The 18805-nt window shown below is 41.9% G+C and overlaps 1 protein-coding gene across 2 annotated transcripts in view; it reads right to left on the bottom strand.

Moving 5' to 3' along the window:
- The window catches only part of znf385d (zinc finger protein 385D), a 67037-nt gene that overhangs the window by 32321 nt on the left and 15911 nt on the right, over window positions 1-18805 (bottom strand). Inside the window, exon 1 of one of the 2 annotated variants that reach the window (XM_029450637.1) lies at window positions 4870-4977. The exons of the other annotated variant lie outside the window; for it this stretch is intronic. Coding sequence (XP_029306497.1) covers window positions 4870-4977 — 108 coding nt within the window. Of the gene's footprint in view, window positions 1-4869; window positions 4978-18805 lie in introns of those variants that run through there. 2 annotated transcript variants of the gene reach the window in all.

Here is an 18805-nt window from a genome sequence, read left to right on the forward strand (position 1 = left end):
GACATACCCGGACTCCTTAGTTATTGTCCTCGGGGGCTTTAACAAAGGAAAACTCAACCACGAACTCCCCAAATATAAACAGTTTATTAAATGCCCGACCAGAGAGGGGAATATTTTGGACCACTGTTACATCACAGTCAGCGGTGCTTATCACGCCGTCCCCGTGCTGCAGTTGGTCACTCTGACCACGTCGTCATCCACCTGATTCCTGCATACAGGCAGAAACTAAAGCTCTGCAAACCTGGACCAGTGAGGCTGTGGAGGATCTCCAGGCATGTTTGGACTGTACTAACTGGGATGTTTGTAGGTTGGATGAGTACACAAAGGCTGTGACGTCATACATCAGCTTCTGTGAGGACAGCTGTGTACCATCACGCACCAGGGTGAGTTACAACAATGACAAACCCTGGTTCACAACCAAACTCAGGCAGTTACGGTTGGAAAAGGAGGACGCATTCAAGAGGGGACAGCGAAAGGTTTATAGAGTCAAAGTACAAGTTCAGCAAGGCGGTGAGAGAAGCTAAGCGACTGTACTCTGAGAAACTACAACAGCAGTTCTCAGCCAATCACCAACTATAAGCCTAGAGCCCCCGACTCCATGAGTGATTTGCGCCTCGTCAATGAACTGAATGAGTTCTACTGTCACTTTGAAAGTCAATGGGACAGACCTGACACCATCCCCGCGACACTCTTCATCAGCTCCACCCCAGGTGCCCCATCTCCCCACCTCAGCAGAGGCCTTAGCCTCCCCTCTACTGCCCACCTCAGCGACCCCCCTCCCCCCCTACTTCCACAGTGACACCTCTCTCCTTTCTTGAGAGGGACGTCAACACCCTATTCAAGAGGCAGAAACCCCGCAAAGCAGCCGGACCTGACTGTCTTTCCTTCCGCTTTGAAGCATTGTGCTGATCAGCTGTCTCCAGTGTTCACAGACATTTTTAACACCTCACTGGAGACATGCCACGTGCCAGCATGCTTCAAGGCCTCCACCGTCATCCCCGTCCCCAAAAAAACAAGGATCACAGGACTAAATGACTACAGACCCATCGCCCTGACCTCTGTGGTAATGAAGTGCTTTGAGCGCCTTGTCCTGTCCCACCTCAAATCCATCACAAACCCACTCATGGACCCCCTGCAGTTTGCCTACAGAGCCAACAGGTCTGTAGACGATACTGTCAACATGGCACTTCACTACATTCTCCAGCACCAGGACTCCGCAGGAACCTACGCCAGGATCCTGTTTGTGGACTTCAGCTCTGCCTTCAATACCATCATCCCAGCTCTGCTACAAGACAAGCTCTCCCAGCTGAGTGTGCCTGACGCCACCTGCATGTGGATCACAGACTTCCTGTCTGACAGGAGACAGCACGTGAAGCTGGGGAAACATGTCTCTAACTTCCGGACCATCAGCACCGGATCCCCCCAAGGCTGCGTTCTTTCTCCTCTACTCTTCTCCCTGTACACCAACAGCTGCATCTCCAGTCACCGGTCCGTCAAGCTCCTGAAGTTCGCGGACGACACCACCCTCATCGGACTCATCTCTGGCGGGGATGAGTCGGCCTACAGGTGGGAGATTGACCAACTGGTGACCTGGTGCAGTGTGAACTACTTGGAGCTCAATGCTATAAAGACAGTGGAGATGATAGTGGACTTCAGGAAGAGCCCAGCCACACCTTCCCAATCACCCTGTGTGACTCCACTGTGGACACAGCTCCCACTTCAGATCTTGGGTGATGATGGTGCCCAGGAAGCGTAAGGACTCCACTGTGGACACAGTGGAGTCCTTACACTTCCTGGGCACCATCATCGCCCAAGATCTGAAGTGGGAGCTGAACACCACCTCCCTCATCAAAAAAGCATAGCAGAGGATGTATTTCCTGCAGCAGCTGAGGAAATTCAGCCTGCCAAAGACGATGATGGTGCACTTCTACACTGCCATCATCGAGTCCATCCTCACCTCCTCCATCACCATCTGGTACGCTGCTGCCACTGACCGAGACAAGGTCAGACTGCAGCGTGTCATTCGCTCTGCGGAGAAGGTTATCAGCTGCAATCTGCCATCCTCCAGGACCTGCACGCCTCCGGGATCCGGAAGCGTGCAGGTAAGATTGCAGCAGATCCCTCCTACCCTGGACACAGACTTTTTGAGTCACTTCCATCTGGCAGGAGGCCGGGGTCTCGCCATAAAAACAGTTTCTTCCCCTCTGCAGTCGATTCTGATTCTGATTCTGATTCTATTGGACTAAAGTGGCAGAAACAAGAAAAACGAGCCAGATATTCGTCTCATCTTCCCGGCGGCGGGAGGTGTACACTCAGCGAAACAGCATCCTGGCAGCTGTGAGGACGAAGCGAGGTGGTGCGGGTGGTTTTCTCCGATCCAATAAACAAACTACTAAAACAGACACGGAATATGGCTGTAATATTTACAAGCGAGTCAGGCAGCTGTACTTCTCCCTCTGTACTGAGGGCAGACTGGGGCTACAGTGACTCACTATCACCTCTAGAGGAACAAGTGGCATTACAAGAGTGGACGGAGAGGAACTGTCAGTTAGATGCTAATCTCAGTAGATATATCTGCAACACATAGACGTCTTTGACACAACGTCAACACTGTTACCTCTTCACATTCTGTTGATAATGTTAGTTTATTGTTTTAAGTTTAAATTAATTCTGGCATATCTTACATATCAAACCTTTAAACAACAGTCATGTAGCCAACTTCCTTCATAGTGTCTAGAGAAAGAGAGGGGGGGAAGTGAGAAGACATTGTGTTGAGCACCTTAGACCAAGTGGTTACAGCGTGTCACATGTCATACCCTCTTCATGCCTATCTCGTCACTGTCAAACTGTTCAATAAAGGTACAAAGAAATGCTAAAAAGAAGACATCTGTGTTGAAGAAAAATAATGAGAACAATCTCTTTTACCATCTCTGCACATGTCCTTTCTTGCCTCACAGTTGGACAACAGTAATTTACAAACGAAAACTGCATGCCGATTCAAACAAAACAAATCTTCTTTTGCATTATTCTGATGGATCTTGAGATATAATTAAAACTTTAAAAGATCACACAAATGGTACATTCAGCCCATCATTTATTTAGATGCTGAGGTTTAAGAGATCAAAAAGTGCTATTGCTGATATCACTGAATGTCTTGTATAAGATGTTGTAATGGATGAGACTCATCCGGACCTCCACATTATGTCTGCATAATGGATCCAACTCTACAGAGTCAATAATGCTCTTATACTTACTGCTACTTTGATATTCAAGCAGTAATGCGTCTTTGTCGCTGTTACACTGCGACACAAACTCAGAGACGCTATGATTTATCTTCTCACATATGTTACAGTAACAGCAAAATAGCAGCGACGTGTTATTTTCTATCAACCTTTTGTCTGATTCACTCTCAACACCTACAGAAGAGCGAATACATGGACTGTATTTCAGCTCTTTACTGGAGTTTTTTCTATCAGTGACTCACTTATTTTATGTCCTGTCTGTTGTCAATGAGGAAAATATTTTCCAGTCATAAACCTCTATCTCAACTCATATTCCTCATACATTGTATTTTCATTATTGCAGTACTCATGTATTACTATAATAGTATACAGCATGTTAATGACAGATGTTCTGTATTAGGGGTGTATACCAGTATTGACAATAACCGTGATGTTAAAAAAATTAAAGATTGGTTTTATGTTAATAATACACTTATGATAATATTGTGTAAATAAGTCAGCACCTATTAAATCATTTCCGTTCTTTTCCGTTCCCGCTTGGTCTCCCTTCCACTCGGATTATGAATATGAATAATTAATTTGCCAAAAAAAGAGGAAAGGTGAATTTTACTGATAATACTATTATCGGGAATTATTTTTGCAATGATCGTATAGTGAAAATCTGATATTGTGACAGCCTTAAAAAGGATTCTTGGAATTGCTTGTTTGTTATCATGCTTAAGTAGTTCTCTACTTTGTGACATGTTTGCTGCTGTCTACAAATCGGTTTCAATACTACTATTCATCTGACCTCAACAGTCGGCTTTGTCGCCACTAGTTCTTTGATGTCTGTTTGGAATGTCAGGGCCTTTAAAGTTCGGACGCAATTTAAGACGAGCTGAAATCTACAAAGACTGGAGAAAGCCAACATAAAGATTGTCTCCGACAACTGATTAAACGCACCAGACAACACCCTGAACGAGTGGCGCTCTGGTGCTAGACCACCCAGCAAATCCCACAAATTCGCACTGAACACAAAGTAGAGCTGAGGCTGAAGGGAATGTCTTCTGCAGGTTTTTTAGTGACAGATAAAAGACATAGACACACACACAATGTGTGACCTGATGATAGCAGCAAGATGAAGAGTTATTACAATTCATCCTGAGGGGGAGTAAATTGTGTCTTTACTAAATTTGTGTGCCAATCCACCCGAATGTTGTCAAGACATTTGACTGAATAATGAACTTTTGGATGAAAAGTCGAGAATGTATGCTCTAGGGATCTTGAATATCTTGAGTTGGTGATAGAGGAAAAGTCTTGGAACCACCAAAGTTCGGGGATTCATCCTTTGGGGGCCACACATTTCTGTACAAAAGTTCCATTCATTCATATGACAGTTTTTGAGATATTTTAGTCCGGACCGAAGTGGAGGACTGACAAACACAAAGCCACAGTGCTGGCATGGCTGAAAAGACACAACTACTAATGTTATTCACTGTTACTATTTTAACAAAATATGCCCTGCCCTAACCGAATGATATGTGAAGGACTACATGACCGACACCAAAACAGGTTAGGTCAAAAACTAAATTCTTTGGAGTTTGAAACGTGGTTGGGGGGGGCTGAGAAGGGGTATTTCCTGTCTCACCTGCGAGTTGAACCTCAGCTTGCAAACGGTGCAGGAGACGTGCCTTCTCTTTACGGGGGGAGGGAGGCGAACGGTGTGATGGAGGACGGCTTTTTGCACATGGTCCATCTGGAGGATGGAGGGAGACACACAGAGGGGCTAATTAAAACAGTTGTCAAATCTGAACTGTATATCTCGTTCACTCCTCCATCGATCACTTGGCTGTGAAGAAGAACGAGGCTGCCTGCAGCTTTTTAGAAAGCCGGCCATTCATCTTTTGCTTCAACAGGTGCAATCTGGCTCAGACATTAACACAGAGTTAATGCCCAATTTGGTTACTCGAGGCACACTCTATCAGTGTTGGACTATAGGGACCTTGCTGTAATTGCCATAGGCAAAATTCCTCAAGTGAGCACTTTAACGACACCACTGACAGTATTGAATCTCTTCATTATCAACAATTCCCCAGAGGAGACTAAAGCCATGCGTGAATTTAACCAACAAGTATTGTCTGTGTAGACAGTTTGTGTTGCCGTGGTGTTATAGTATTGGATTGTTAAAAAAGCCAAAAACACATAAAAGAGCTACACTATGCATTTGCTGGAATATTCCTTCATACACCCGATGAATGTATGGCCTACAGCTTATTACCAATAAATAAAAGTTGTGTAAAAACACAAACGTCAGTCAGCACAAGGCTGACTGACGTCTTCGGCAGAAGTTTTTGTCCAAAAGGACGTACAAATGAGGTAAAAATCCGAGCCACACTAGATCTCAGGAGAATCCATTGTAGAATAAGTGCCTCAACACTCTGTTCCACTTTACACCTGACACAAGTGCCGCAGGGTTTTTCTGGGCCTGGAAGTAACATGCCGAGCAAATGATTCATTTTGTTTGTTTTGAGAAAGATCTAGGGAAAGATCGAGAGAGAGATATCGAGAGTAACAAGCTGTAGTCGCTGAGTTGCTTTTGAATAAAAATCATTCATTGTTTGGATTGCAGTTAAGTGATGATGGGTCTAATGCTATGGCGTCGAGGAACAAGCAATATCAAGCTGTGGCTTCACAGATGATACCTGTTGGCAAGATAAATTAATTGGGCCTCATGCAAGCACAACTATTACAATATTTGTTGTTAAGTAAGTGATTCATAAGAGAAGATCACCAGTTATCCTGTATTTTCTGTTAGGTATGAATGTTCAAGTCATGAACAGTCTGACTTTACCTACAGGGGAAGAAAATCTGAATCTTTGGAAGTTACAAAAATTAACTAACTAAAGTGAAAAAACATATTGATGCAAAATGTATATTCTGTTCATCAGATTGTCATCACCTTAGCTTGGAAATGTTTTTTTTATTTGAAACTATTTTATTGGCATATTTTGGCAATTTATACAGTTCAATAGTTCTCATGTCTCAGCGACCGCCTCCCATTTACATCATGGACCTGTTTACTTCAGAAAGCCATTTTTCAGCACTCAAAGTTTACGTCAAATCATTCTCTTTTTATTTCTGCTACAATACAGCACCTCCCCACAAATTGTTGTCAGCTGTATTAATAATGTGTTTCTGGTCCCCTACTACGACCTCTGACACTACAAAATGTGTTGTATTTTTGTCGGCAGCAGGACAAGAAGCACATATTTTCATCTTTAGGACCAACTAGGAGTGGGCATGCTACTGCTTTGCTGCACGCTGCTTGTCTGCTCGGTGGTGACAGGGCTCTGGGGAATGAACAAACACATCGGCCATGCCGTAAAAGTGTCTCAATAGGCACAACTTGGCTGCAGAATGAGAAAAGGTGCCGGCAGTGTGTGGGAGGATTAATTCACCTTGACAATTGAGCTGCCAAAGGTAGGCACTATGGTGTTATTCTGTCGCTTTCGGTGTACGCCGTTTGGCTGAACTGAGGCCATTTTCATTATTTGGGGTTTCAAAAGTATTTGTGTGCAGAGGTGGAAAAAGCTTCCTGAAGTGTTAACCTTTGGAACAAAAGTGGAAAACTATTGGTACTTACTAGCAGTAGTCATATGTGAAGGTTTCATACACACACACGTGTCTTTTCCTATGCTCTATTGACACATATGATACATTAGTCTTGTTGATTTCTATTAAGCTCAAATGTTTAGATTTTGTTGACACTGCTATTCAACCCTTCGTCCTTGAGGTTGTTGGTACGGGTATTTACACTGTGTTGGGCTGAAAGAGGAGCAGCTGGGTAGGCAGGTGACGGGGTCAGGCGATCTAGAGGAGGTAAACCCATCGAGGGCAACTAGAAGGTACCTGACGAAAAACATGGAATGGAATATTCCATGAAAGACACATTTGGAGAAGAAGAAGAAAGAGGCTGAAGAGGCCGTGAAGACATCGCCATGACAGAAGCCCTGCTCTACAGGCCGGTCAGGGGGCCACCAAGAACTTGGACACAGTATGACTTTGCTCAGAGAGACTGAATAGTGGAGGATTGGGTCCAGAGCAGAAGAGGGAGTAGTAGACCCTCGGCGCCAACAGTATTGTTAATATTGCCATTACCTAGCAGCAGTTTTCTCACAGCTTAACCACTTGAACGCCAAGCATATCTTGTACAAGACTCTCCATGTCATAACCATAAGCTCACAAGCTCCATTTGAAAACAGAAGCAGAAGCGTGTTCTGGTAAAGAAACATGACATGGGTCTGAAGGGGGCGCAGACTTTTAAACAGGGATGGATACAGGTTTTGACTGACATTTTGACAAGTGCACAGGACTGAGAAGTGGGTATAGGGTTGGACTGAAAATAAGAACGAGACACTTAATGAAACACAAAAACTGGTTCTGACTGAGGAGACACATTCAGGTTCAGACAGAGGAGCAGAAACAGTCAGAGACCAATTGAGAAGACTCAACTGGAATAACTGTTCAAAAATATCCAAACAACTAATTCATTTCTATTCGGAAGCAACTCTGCAACTATATATTGGATGGCTAGAGAGTAGTTCCACATCCCCTTCTTCATAGACCTGCAAACCTTGTGGCACTAGGGTTAAATGTAATCCGGAGGGCGTCCGCCTCCATGTGTGTGTTTCGCATTAACACTGCTTTGATAGTTTAATGTGAGAGGTACGTTCAAAGACAGCTTGTCATTTGCTGAATGTTAGATTGTCGGTTTCGGAAAGTTATAGAAATTGTCCGATGCAGCCCCGCCAATCATGACATCAGTTTAACCAGCTGTCAAGCAGTTCTGATGAAGTATAGTGGTGCCTTTAGACTCAGAAACAAATTCAGGCTCAGACAAAGTATCAGTTTCAGACAGGGATATATTGTGTTTATTTAGCAGAGCTGTAATGGGTTGCTGGAGTTATGTGGTTCTGACTTTGACGTGAGATTTAATGCCAAAAAGCGCAATAACCTCTCATTTCTGATGCTCTTTGAGTGAGCAGTGAAGTCTAAATATGTAAGTGTCTATCACTGTACTGCACACTTTATTTTTCAAAAAAAGTAAGTAACTGTAACATTTTGAATGTTTCCACTTTCACAGATTGGATCCAGTCAATAATTTCTGGCAAAATGAATAAACTTGGTTTTACACTTGAAATCAAAATCATGCTACAATAAAATGTTCCTTTCACAGCAGAACAATTACAGCAATTGAGCTGTCAGCAAAGCGAAGGGAGTCTCACATGAATCACTCACAGCGCTTATGTTCACAGACAATACTCAGTGATACTCCATTGTGACATTCAACATAAAATATGTTCTGAGGAATGGCCTTGTGCTTCAGCACTGCGACAAATTTTATATTTTCTGATAAGGAAATGTCTCCACAGAGTGTATTTACTTCGACTATATGTAACCCTAAACAAGGTGCTGGCGTCCAGGGACTAAATCAAATTCATAAACTGCTAGAACCAGGTCAGATGCTACATGCTCGTGTTTTTAGCCGATTCATTCTTAATCAGCAAATTACATACAGGACGTTGTAGGAGAAAATATTTACTTTCAAGGTGATAGTTAAGCGGCAATAATCAATATTTTACTTTAACATTGGATCAAATTAGTTTTTTTTATGTTATATCCCAAGAATTAACCTCTGACTGCAGTTCTACATTTATCTACAGAGATTCATCTTTTAGCTCATTGTTGGGGTCTCACCATCTTAGTAAACCATCTAACTTTACTGTACTGTTACTGTTACTTTATGTAAATTGTCTCTCATAGGAAAAGTTACAGTTGTAGACAAATACAGTATGTTAATGAACACTTAAAAATTCTTATTAGAACTGCTTGTAAATGCAAAATTGTTGGGTTAAAGTAAATTGTCGCCCAAGAAAGCTTTAATAAACCCAATCCACCCCATCTGCTCAGCACCAAACGACAACAAACAGACACAGTTAGCGACGATAGCTGATGAACATAGTGCAGCTAAAGAGCCAGATATTTCCCTCAAGAGTTGTTGGAGACAAAAACAGAGCTAAAAGTAGAATGAATATTGGCCTTAACATTAATCAGATCACTAGAAACACAAATTCAAATGCTATTTAGGCTAGGGGATGTGTATATAGGCTATTTGTTGCCAATGCATGCATCATATCAGCTTTACAAGGTGATAATATGTTGAGTTTACAGCATCTTCCACTGACTGTGAGTGGCCAACAAACTCAATGAATGCAGCTTAAGGGCAGAAACAAGTCTGTTTTGCTCTTAAGGTGCATTCAATTATACTGGATAATGAACTTCAGAGACAGCATAAATGCATTTAAAGTCTACTTAAAGACGCAGGCAGAGCAAACTGTGGATAAGGTCATGTCCTCTTACCTTAAAACGTATTCTGAATTGATGGTCCCATGAATGTCCAGAGACGATAACAGCTTTTACAGCTTTAGCAGTCTCTAAAAGGTAGAATGATCTAGAACACCTACTTAACAGTTGGGGGTGAAAATGTGATGTGATGTACACTATTGGCTTTTAATGGAGAATACATTTACTGAAAATGTCACGGAAAATGAAACATTTAAAATATACAGCAGAGCATATAAAAGGTAGCTAATGTCAGGAAGGAACCTTGCTATGCTTTGCACAATCAGCATCATGAAACAAGCTGCACTAAACGTGTAGGCAATGTCAAAGAGGTAGAAGCAAATAACGCCCACTTGTTCAATTGAAATGCATATGATGATATTCAGTGAAATATGCAGCTTTTCACCCTACAAACACTAAAAACCCCTGCATTACGTTACCAGAGCAGGGACTCTCCTCTGCCTTTGACCTGACAAACTCTGTTGCTAAACTGGAGAGAAAGAAAGTGTTATGCAACAGTCTGCCTTTGTACTGTAAATCTCACCCAAGTTTTTGAGAAGGGAGAAGAGGATGACACATGGAGTTGGCGAGGCTCGCTGGCAAGGGGAAAACACTACAGCAGAGAACCAGACGCACTGCAGCCTGCTGGGAATGCTCTGGAAAGCTAACGCTAGTTAAAAACATCTGGGCCACAAGAGAATGGATGACCTCTTACTAGAAACACGCACTGGGCTAGAAACATGTTATTTCTCCTTCACGCTGGCGCAAATGCTGTGAAATAAATCTGTGGTGACGACGCCACAAGAAATGGCACAATCCTGCACAGTGATCAGGAAAGATTTAAGGACGTGGCGATATCATTAATCATTGGGTAAAAAATGGATCTGTCTGAATTTTTTATCCACTGTGCTATTCTTGGCGGTGTTGCTAATTTACCCACAATTGGGCGCCGACATTCCACCACCTCCTGTGCATCTTTTCCAAGTGTCTTTTTAAGAAATCCCGCTGTCATGTAGCATTTTATTCTATCCCTACACTGAAACATGATGTTCAGGCCTCGTCTGCAGAGAGCAGCTGCAGTGCCAGGGACATGAGCCCCTGCTCACATCACCCACCCACTGAGCCACACACTCCATATGGGCCACGCCTGCCAGAGACGGAAATGTCGCCAGAGCAAATGTACCGCGGCACACACATGTAATGCACGCGCAAACACACAGTACAAACACCCACACACACGCCAAAGCATATCACACATGCCCATTTTCAAGCCTGCAGCAGTGTACAGTGCACGGCAAATTCAGTGTCATCTTTCAAATCACTTCCTGAAGCTCTAATATGCAATTTTTTGTCAGTTGGTTGAGTTCCAGCACTAACACTTGTCAATCATCCTGATGAGCTGTCTGCCTTGAAACAGCCTCTCGCCTAAGGCTGAGGTAACCGTAAAGCCGACGCAGACGATCAGAGAGCAGATGGCGAACACAACCATTCTGCAATTAAAGAAAAAAGAAATGTTTGCAGTGCTTTGAACAGGTCTTGTACTCACGTAAACATCTTTAACATTGTCGAAAAAGCTATTTCAGGTAAACATGGAGGGTTTAGGATCTTACACACAGGGTCAAAGACAGCCAGTAATGTGTGCCTTAGCTTATTTATTTTAATGTAAATGTACAATCCAGCTTTAAATTGCTTTTTTTGTAATTCTTGTTGATATGTTTACTGTTCTTCTTAGAGTACATCTAGTTTCCTAAGATTTGTTTGTATCATTTACAAAGTTTTGGACACATTTTACCATTAAGTTAAATCCAAACGCACATTTTAAAGCTTGCAGATGAATAAAGTATTACATTTTCATTGTTCTTTTGATTTATTGGCCTTCTGAGAATTTGTATCAAGATTCAGGTACCGTAACAATGTAAGTAAATCGATTCTTTCTTTCTCCCTGATCTCTGTCTGTGGGTGTCTCCTTTCATTCATCTGTCTGTCTTTGATTCGCACTGATGTGTCTATGTCAGACGAAATGTCGGCAGCGTGTCGACACCGAGGGAGAATAAGCAGGTCATTTAGTGGATACTATCTGACAGCCCGCAGAAGGCCTGTCCGTCTCAAAGTTCAGCACAGCAGAGCCGCTGACGCCCTTCCCCACTCAGTGCTGCCAGATAATGTGACAGGACGAGACAGTGATCAGCTGAGATGGCGGTCGAGACCAGCTGACGACTGATAAAAAGGACGAAAACACACAGTGAGTTCTATCTGTTTTGGTCGCACAAGGCTTCGTGTGCCAACCGTCCCTGGTCTCAGTGTGTGTGTGTGGCAGAAGGAGTTGGTGTGATACAAACAAGCTGCCGTTAAAATACACAACAAAGGATCGAATAATCAATTACTTGACATTTTGGTTTAATTCATCTGTCTGAGCACTTTCCCCGGGAGATTACAATCTCTTTGAAGGAGCAGTATGTCACACTTTCCCTGCCCTACAGCATGAACGTGTTAATTATCCTGCGTCATGTATGAGGTGTGTTTTCTATTATGTGATGTGAGTTTGTAAAAGCACCATATGTGCTCTTTACAAAAAGTCTCAATCCACAGTAAACAGAATGTTTTCTACCAAAGAAGAGAAATATGACACAACCTGCTTTTCACCAAGCAATAACAATCTCTTAAGTTATTAATTATTGATGCTATTATGTTTGTTTGTCAGTAAAAAAAACAGTGTATTTGGTTAATCATCTAATAACCAACACACAAAATGGTGGTTTTCCATCAACAGTATAGCTCAAACCTTTTCATTATGCATGTGAATGTATATACATAATTTATTTGGTCAAACAAATAATACAACAGAATATCATGGAGGTGAACGTGCTCTCTGTGAACACAACTGAAAGCAATACTCGTCTTTTAGATATAAATAGAAACAAGTTCTCACATTTAAAAGGTCCATATTATTCCAAAAATGACTGGACAATGTTTTTGGATACATCACCTCCATGTTTAATACTATATTTCTTCTCAAAAAACAAACCCTGGTTGGTTTAACCCGGTTAGTGTGAAAGCTGTCGGTTTAGGGATTTTTAATCAATCAGTCAAACTCAGTCTGCTGTGTTTGCATCCTACTCCGTCTACTCCAGTTCATTAACTTCATTAAAAAAGTGCGTGACATAGCGATCCCGCAGTAATACCCTGCCGATTATTGCTGTACGAGACTCCTCGTTCATATTATTCACAGCGTGCGGTCAATTTGCAGTTTAATAATATTAATAATGTTTATAATCAGTTCTTTTTTCGTGAGCTCTTTGTGACACCAGCATAAATATACACATTAAAAGAATTTAATTGCAGCATGAACTGCAGTCAGTCCTGATGATATCCTGACGATGAACAATAACCAAAACTGCCAAGTCAGTGTGAACGCGAACTAGGATAGAATGAACCAAACTGCTGCCGTAAAAGCATTTTAAAATTAAAGATGGTCGTCGTGGTTAAAAGAAACAAATGTTGACTGCAGGTCGGAGACGGGACGTAAAACAACATCCTCTGGTATCGAATTCTCACACTTCATAGACCGACTACCCACCTACAGTATCTCAAAAGAGGTTGAATAAACAACACTCAGTACTTATACGACCGTAAGGGTATAAACACATGTCGTTTTAGGTGTTTTAAGAAGGGGGCAATGCTGTCCTTTTTGAAGTCTAGATTTTATGCACACACAAAGTTTCTTTCTGCTGCAGTAAAGCATTGCTCACATGATTTACAGTAAACGATGTCATCACGCAGGCTGTTCCCATACACTGTTCGTACTTATACCTACGAAGAGTAACGCACTATAATTATTTTATAACGCACGTAAACAAAACGCACGAGAAACAACAAAATAATAACGTCATGCAAACTGTATAAGAATACGTTCAACCACAACTCAGAATGTGCTTCAATTAACAGAGAGCGAGAAGAGTGAATCAGCTGCTAATTTAGCTTTCAAATCAATCTGTTGAAAACCAGAAAAGCCAAAACCAGAAAATAATGAGCCCAAACAAAAGCTAAAACGGGCTGCACATACACTATTTTAAAAATAATAGTGAATTTAATTGCAGCAGGGACACATTTGGAGACTTAATAATGATGTCTGGCAAAAGTGAATGCCACACCAATCATGGTAAATGTGGAACACCACTGGATAGCACATACCTGTCCAACAGATGCCTTTGTTTTGAACTATTATATACAATTTACAGTCTTTATTTGAAATAAGTGTATGACTGAGGCATGTAGTGTTTATACTGGGTGTTCTCTTCACATGCTCCACAGGTGCTGAGGAGTCTATTATGTAAAAGCAACACGGTATGTAAAATATACATTCTTATCTATTAAAATACATACTGTATAGAAGGAGAGAATGAGCGGTCAATGAGGGCTCCACTGGTGAGGTCTAAATGCTCTATTCACAGCAGTCAGCCTCGCTTACTATTAACTAAAGTGGGATGAATGACCTGTCAAATGTAATCCTCCTCCCTATGTGTCTCCCAATTACCTCCGCCGCCTGACCCAGTCCGTTAGTTCATTATCAGCCGATGTCGTAGATTGTCGCCGCACAGGGAAGGACTTCGGGAATTAGCAAGTCAAATCTGAGGGGGGGGGATTTCATTGGCTTATAATGAGCAAGAACAGACTTCCAGGTGTTTGCACAAAAAAACACTGAACACTACGATACAGGCGGAAGATGAGCGGGGAGCGGCCCACAAAATATTGAGCCGATGAATTTATCGGGTAGAAAGTGTAGCAATGAGTCCGGCTGTGAGGTTTCAAAAGTAAAAAACCAGAGTTAAAACATGAAAGCCAGTATTATATGGAGCCCTAAACCTGACAAAATGTAGTGAAAAGGTTATCAAACGAATTATAACATTAACAAATAATTGTGTTAGTGAAACAATTCAAATGCAGTGGAACATACTTTTCTTTTTACACTTTTCATCTCCATACTCAACGCTATATTTATCAGGAAAACATATTCTAAAGTGTGCAATTACGTGCAGTAATGGATGTAATGACTCTAACAGACACATAAGGACTGAAAGAGTGATAGACAGGAAGGCAAAGAGAGCGATTTCTTTGTTAGGCGCTTCACTGGATAGGAAAATCCACACTGTGCTTTGAATGAAATTCATAAAATCGTCTTTCTGTCTTCAAGCCCTCCTTTCATATCTTATCGGACTTAACTGAGTTACTAAAGATCCATTAGATCTTCCTCAAACTTTGGGGGGGAAAAAGTCTGTTTCCACTGGATTATTAAACTTGTTTATCTGCATTTCCTTCTGGTGGAGGCTACTCAGACTGAGAAATCTCTCTTGCGCGAGGTAAGTGCATTTACACTTTTGGTAAAATGTGTTGTTACTGTCCAATTAGTTAACACAGAATAATGAGGAGATAGGAACAATGTAAAATAGATCATATGAACACGTCTCATTATTTTTTTTAAAGTCAGATTGCTTAGTAAGGAATGAGATGAAGAGACACATAGAAAGAAAGGTGCTGCATGGACCAAATGAATGTTTTATTATGAGGAAGGTCGAACCGTGCACTCTATTTGCTTTCACTGTCTTTCTTTTTTGTTTGTACATCTCTATGAATATGTTCTCCACCCTCCAACACTCAGCCTTCTTCCCGCTCCAAACACCACTTCTTGTTTGTCTCCTCCTTTCGATGTCTTTCTCCAATCTTTCTGTAACCCTGACCCTTTTTGTTTGCGCTCCCTTCCCTTCTCCCTCTGCTCTCTTTGCACGAGTGCTCTCACAGACATGGTGTTTTTCACCAGGTATGAATGTTCCCTCTGGATTTTCCCATTGCTCTTCACCGCTGACCCCACTCACACTACCGGGCCCTATCAGGATGAAATATTGAACTAGTAGAGCTCCCTCAAGGCATTTAGCAGCCTCACAGTCTGTACCCGTCCAGCTGAGATGAAAGATAACAATGTAACACCCCCCTCTGCACCAGGCCCTCCTATAACCTTAAAGCATCACACTCCATTCAGCACCAGCATAGTGTTATAACTGTCAGCTGATGGTGCTAAAACTGGCTGCAATGCTTTCATGTAGACTGTTGTAAACATTCATTATACTGTGATCTAATTAAAGGACTATTAGGCTTATCTTTGTGGCCAATCAGTTTATTTTGTTGTTTTACAATTTGTTGTCAAACAGTGACCTTCATGAACACCAGTTTGGAAGCCAAACTAGTCATATTTTATACTGCAGTGGACTACATGCAGCCTGTTCTGCCTCAAAGCATATTGGACTAAGACCAAAGCACAAAATGCTTGACTTCACTTGAAGACGGGGCTTTTGAATACATTCGTCCTCCTCCATAAGAGGGAATACATTTTTTCAGACGATTTTTTCAGACGAACACCACTGAGTCATCTGCAAATGTGCGGATTTAGTAGTGATGACATGCGGACATCCATGTGAGGAGTAAAATATAACTTCAGTATGGATCTTTTAGATTGTAGCCGTACATAAAAAAGGAAAGAGCACCACCTACAGTAATCCAAACCTTAACAGGAAATCCCAGGAAGAAGCTGTTACAGCCCCGCCCACATTTTGATTGACAGGTGATCTCTCTGACATGCTTTGACAAAAACAGTAACAGCAGAGCATAAAAGTCGGCAGCAAAACAAAGATTGGAAAAATGATCTTCATGAAGACAAAGTACAGTCATTATGGGCCAGTAATATTTTTGTTTTTGATAAGGTACATTTGCTTAAAAATATGACAATCTTTTAGCATATTCCATAACAAACTTCTAAAAAAAGTGCAATGTAAATCAGGCTCTGTGCAGTTATACTCAAGCGGATGGAGTTCGATCGTGTTTTTGCTAAATTCCCTCACAGACTAATTTCTAATCTATCATTCTATCAAAGTGCTCCAGCTACACCCACAGGATGGAGGAGAGTGTCTCACTCATGACAGGGTTCAATAAAAACCAAGATTAAATGATTTATCTTCTCATAATATTCCACCATGAATATCAAACAAGGCTGATACTGTGGTAATGAGAGAGGAGCCCTGAGGAGTATGGCCATCTATTGGATTTCCAAAAATCAATGCCTTTGGATAGAAAAATGCATGAGCCACCTGCAGACACTGGATCTTAACAATACAACGTATCCCCTGTAACTTTCCTCACAGACCCTGCAGGGCATCAAGTTTCTAATCCTGCTTTCATTGATGTTGGTATTCTTTAGCTTCACATAATGCAGGAAAAGTTTGCTGAGTAAGCACGGTCCTTTTCAACACTCCCGGCTTCTCATTTATTCAGTTATACATATTTACGCATATTATCTGCTCCAGTGAAGCCTTGCACTATTACCTTTTAGAGGACTTGCACTCATGAGCTCCATTTAGGGGCCTTCCCTTCTGCTTGTGTGTGCTCTTTAAACTGCAACACAATGACAGTTTTGGCATTTTTCTCCACATAGATTTTCCCAGGCACTGCAAGGAATCCAAAACATTGACTTTAAGGCCAGTTTCTTCAACTCCAAGGCAGCTTCCACCTTCTCATGGGGGCTTTGCAGCAGAAATGATTTACGGTCGACCCTCGTTTGAGTTCTCTGAGCACACAGGGGGACGCATTTATACGAGATCAAAATGCTAAATGCTGCTCATGAGAAAAATACACATGAGAAAGATTTACAGAAGTATCGCTGAAAACACACAGGGTGTGTCCGAAGACCCCATACGACTGTGACTGTGATTTAGTCCTGACAGTATGTCACTCTCGTAAAGCCCCAGGTCAACCTTATTTCCGTACAAACAAAGACACCGTTGAATTCTCCTTCTGGGACCGGTGTGCTTTTCATTATGGGAACAATTGCGTTGCAGGTGGAAACTGCTTGCACTGCTTGGTTTTTGTTTTCACAGTGAAGCACGGCACAGCGCGAGGCCGACCCTGACACACGCACACAGGAGGAGGAGATTACTGAGGAACGGATGTCTGAGACGGATGTTGTTCAACTCTGGGAAACTCACACAGCTGTCTTTAAGGGTAATAGTAGTCGGTTGTCATGTGTTTGCAATATGCGCATTGTTATAGTTTCAATGATACAAACATTTCTCGGAGGCACAAACAATCTCTGGCTGAGTTGAGCCTCAATGGGCAAAGACAAACCACAACTTTTATGGCAGAGCATCATCAGACTCTGGCCTCCAGTGGGACCGGCTGTTCACATGAGAGAGAAGAAGAATGAAGCCACTACTCTTCTTATAAACATCTAAATTCAACCCAACTGTAATATCCTATAGCTCCCAACCTTTTAACCTATTGAACCTTTTAAGGAAAGCAATGTTGACTAACAGCCTTTTTATCACAGGTTGTATCAACCTTGTTCCTGTGATCTAAAGCAATTAGATGTGAACCATGCAAAACCTTCTGCAAAATCAAGGGCACTGCTTTCACTCTCATTTGAAGAGTTCGCCCGTTCTTTCTGCCTCTGCACTCTCACGCTTGTGAGTGTTTTGTTCGGTATGAATTAGTGTGCTAAGCTTGTGTGTGCCGAGCTCGTTTCGGTTTGTTTTTCTTTTATAACAAAACACAAATTGCATGATATACATCTGACCATAAAGTGTCCACTATGGCCTGGACTGCATAATGTAATCTAGAGGAATGTTATGTAATATAATCTATTTTAATTGCATCCTTACTGCAGGGAGGTTGGACATACTGAGATTGCACAATTGGCCCCAAAATGTGACCCTGAACCGGGCTTTGTCAGCATCGTGATAATGTGTTAAACATTTGTGGTCAGCTTTTTTATTTTTTAACAAACTCTTGCTTTTGTGTGGTGCTCATTTGCCAGCAGTTCAGTTTCAAATTAACTAGAGGTGACAGTTTCTATGAACCCCATACTGTGTACATGTCAGCCCCGTCCATTGCTTTAACGGTTGTTTACAGAAATCTACTGAAGTCCCTTTCTGTGACCACAAATATCTCACAAACTAAACTCTAAAGCTGCTGTTTTGACGGCTGCAGAAATTATTGCTTTTTCTTTTTAAATCACGTAGTTTCCCTGTTTTAAGATGACCAGATGGGCATTTAATGCTTGCATATTTTTGTTATCGCCTCAAAGAACCCCAAGCACATGGCAAATAAGCAAAAACAGATTGCTTCTGTCTTCCATTCCT

This window comes from Cottoperca gobio, chromosome 16 (assembly GCF_900634415.1).
Source record: "Cottoperca gobio chromosome 16, fCotGob3.1, whole genome shotgun sequence".
Classification (NCBI taxonomy): Eukaryota; Metazoa; Chordata; class Actinopteri; order Perciformes; family Bovichtidae; genus Cottoperca; species Cottoperca gobio.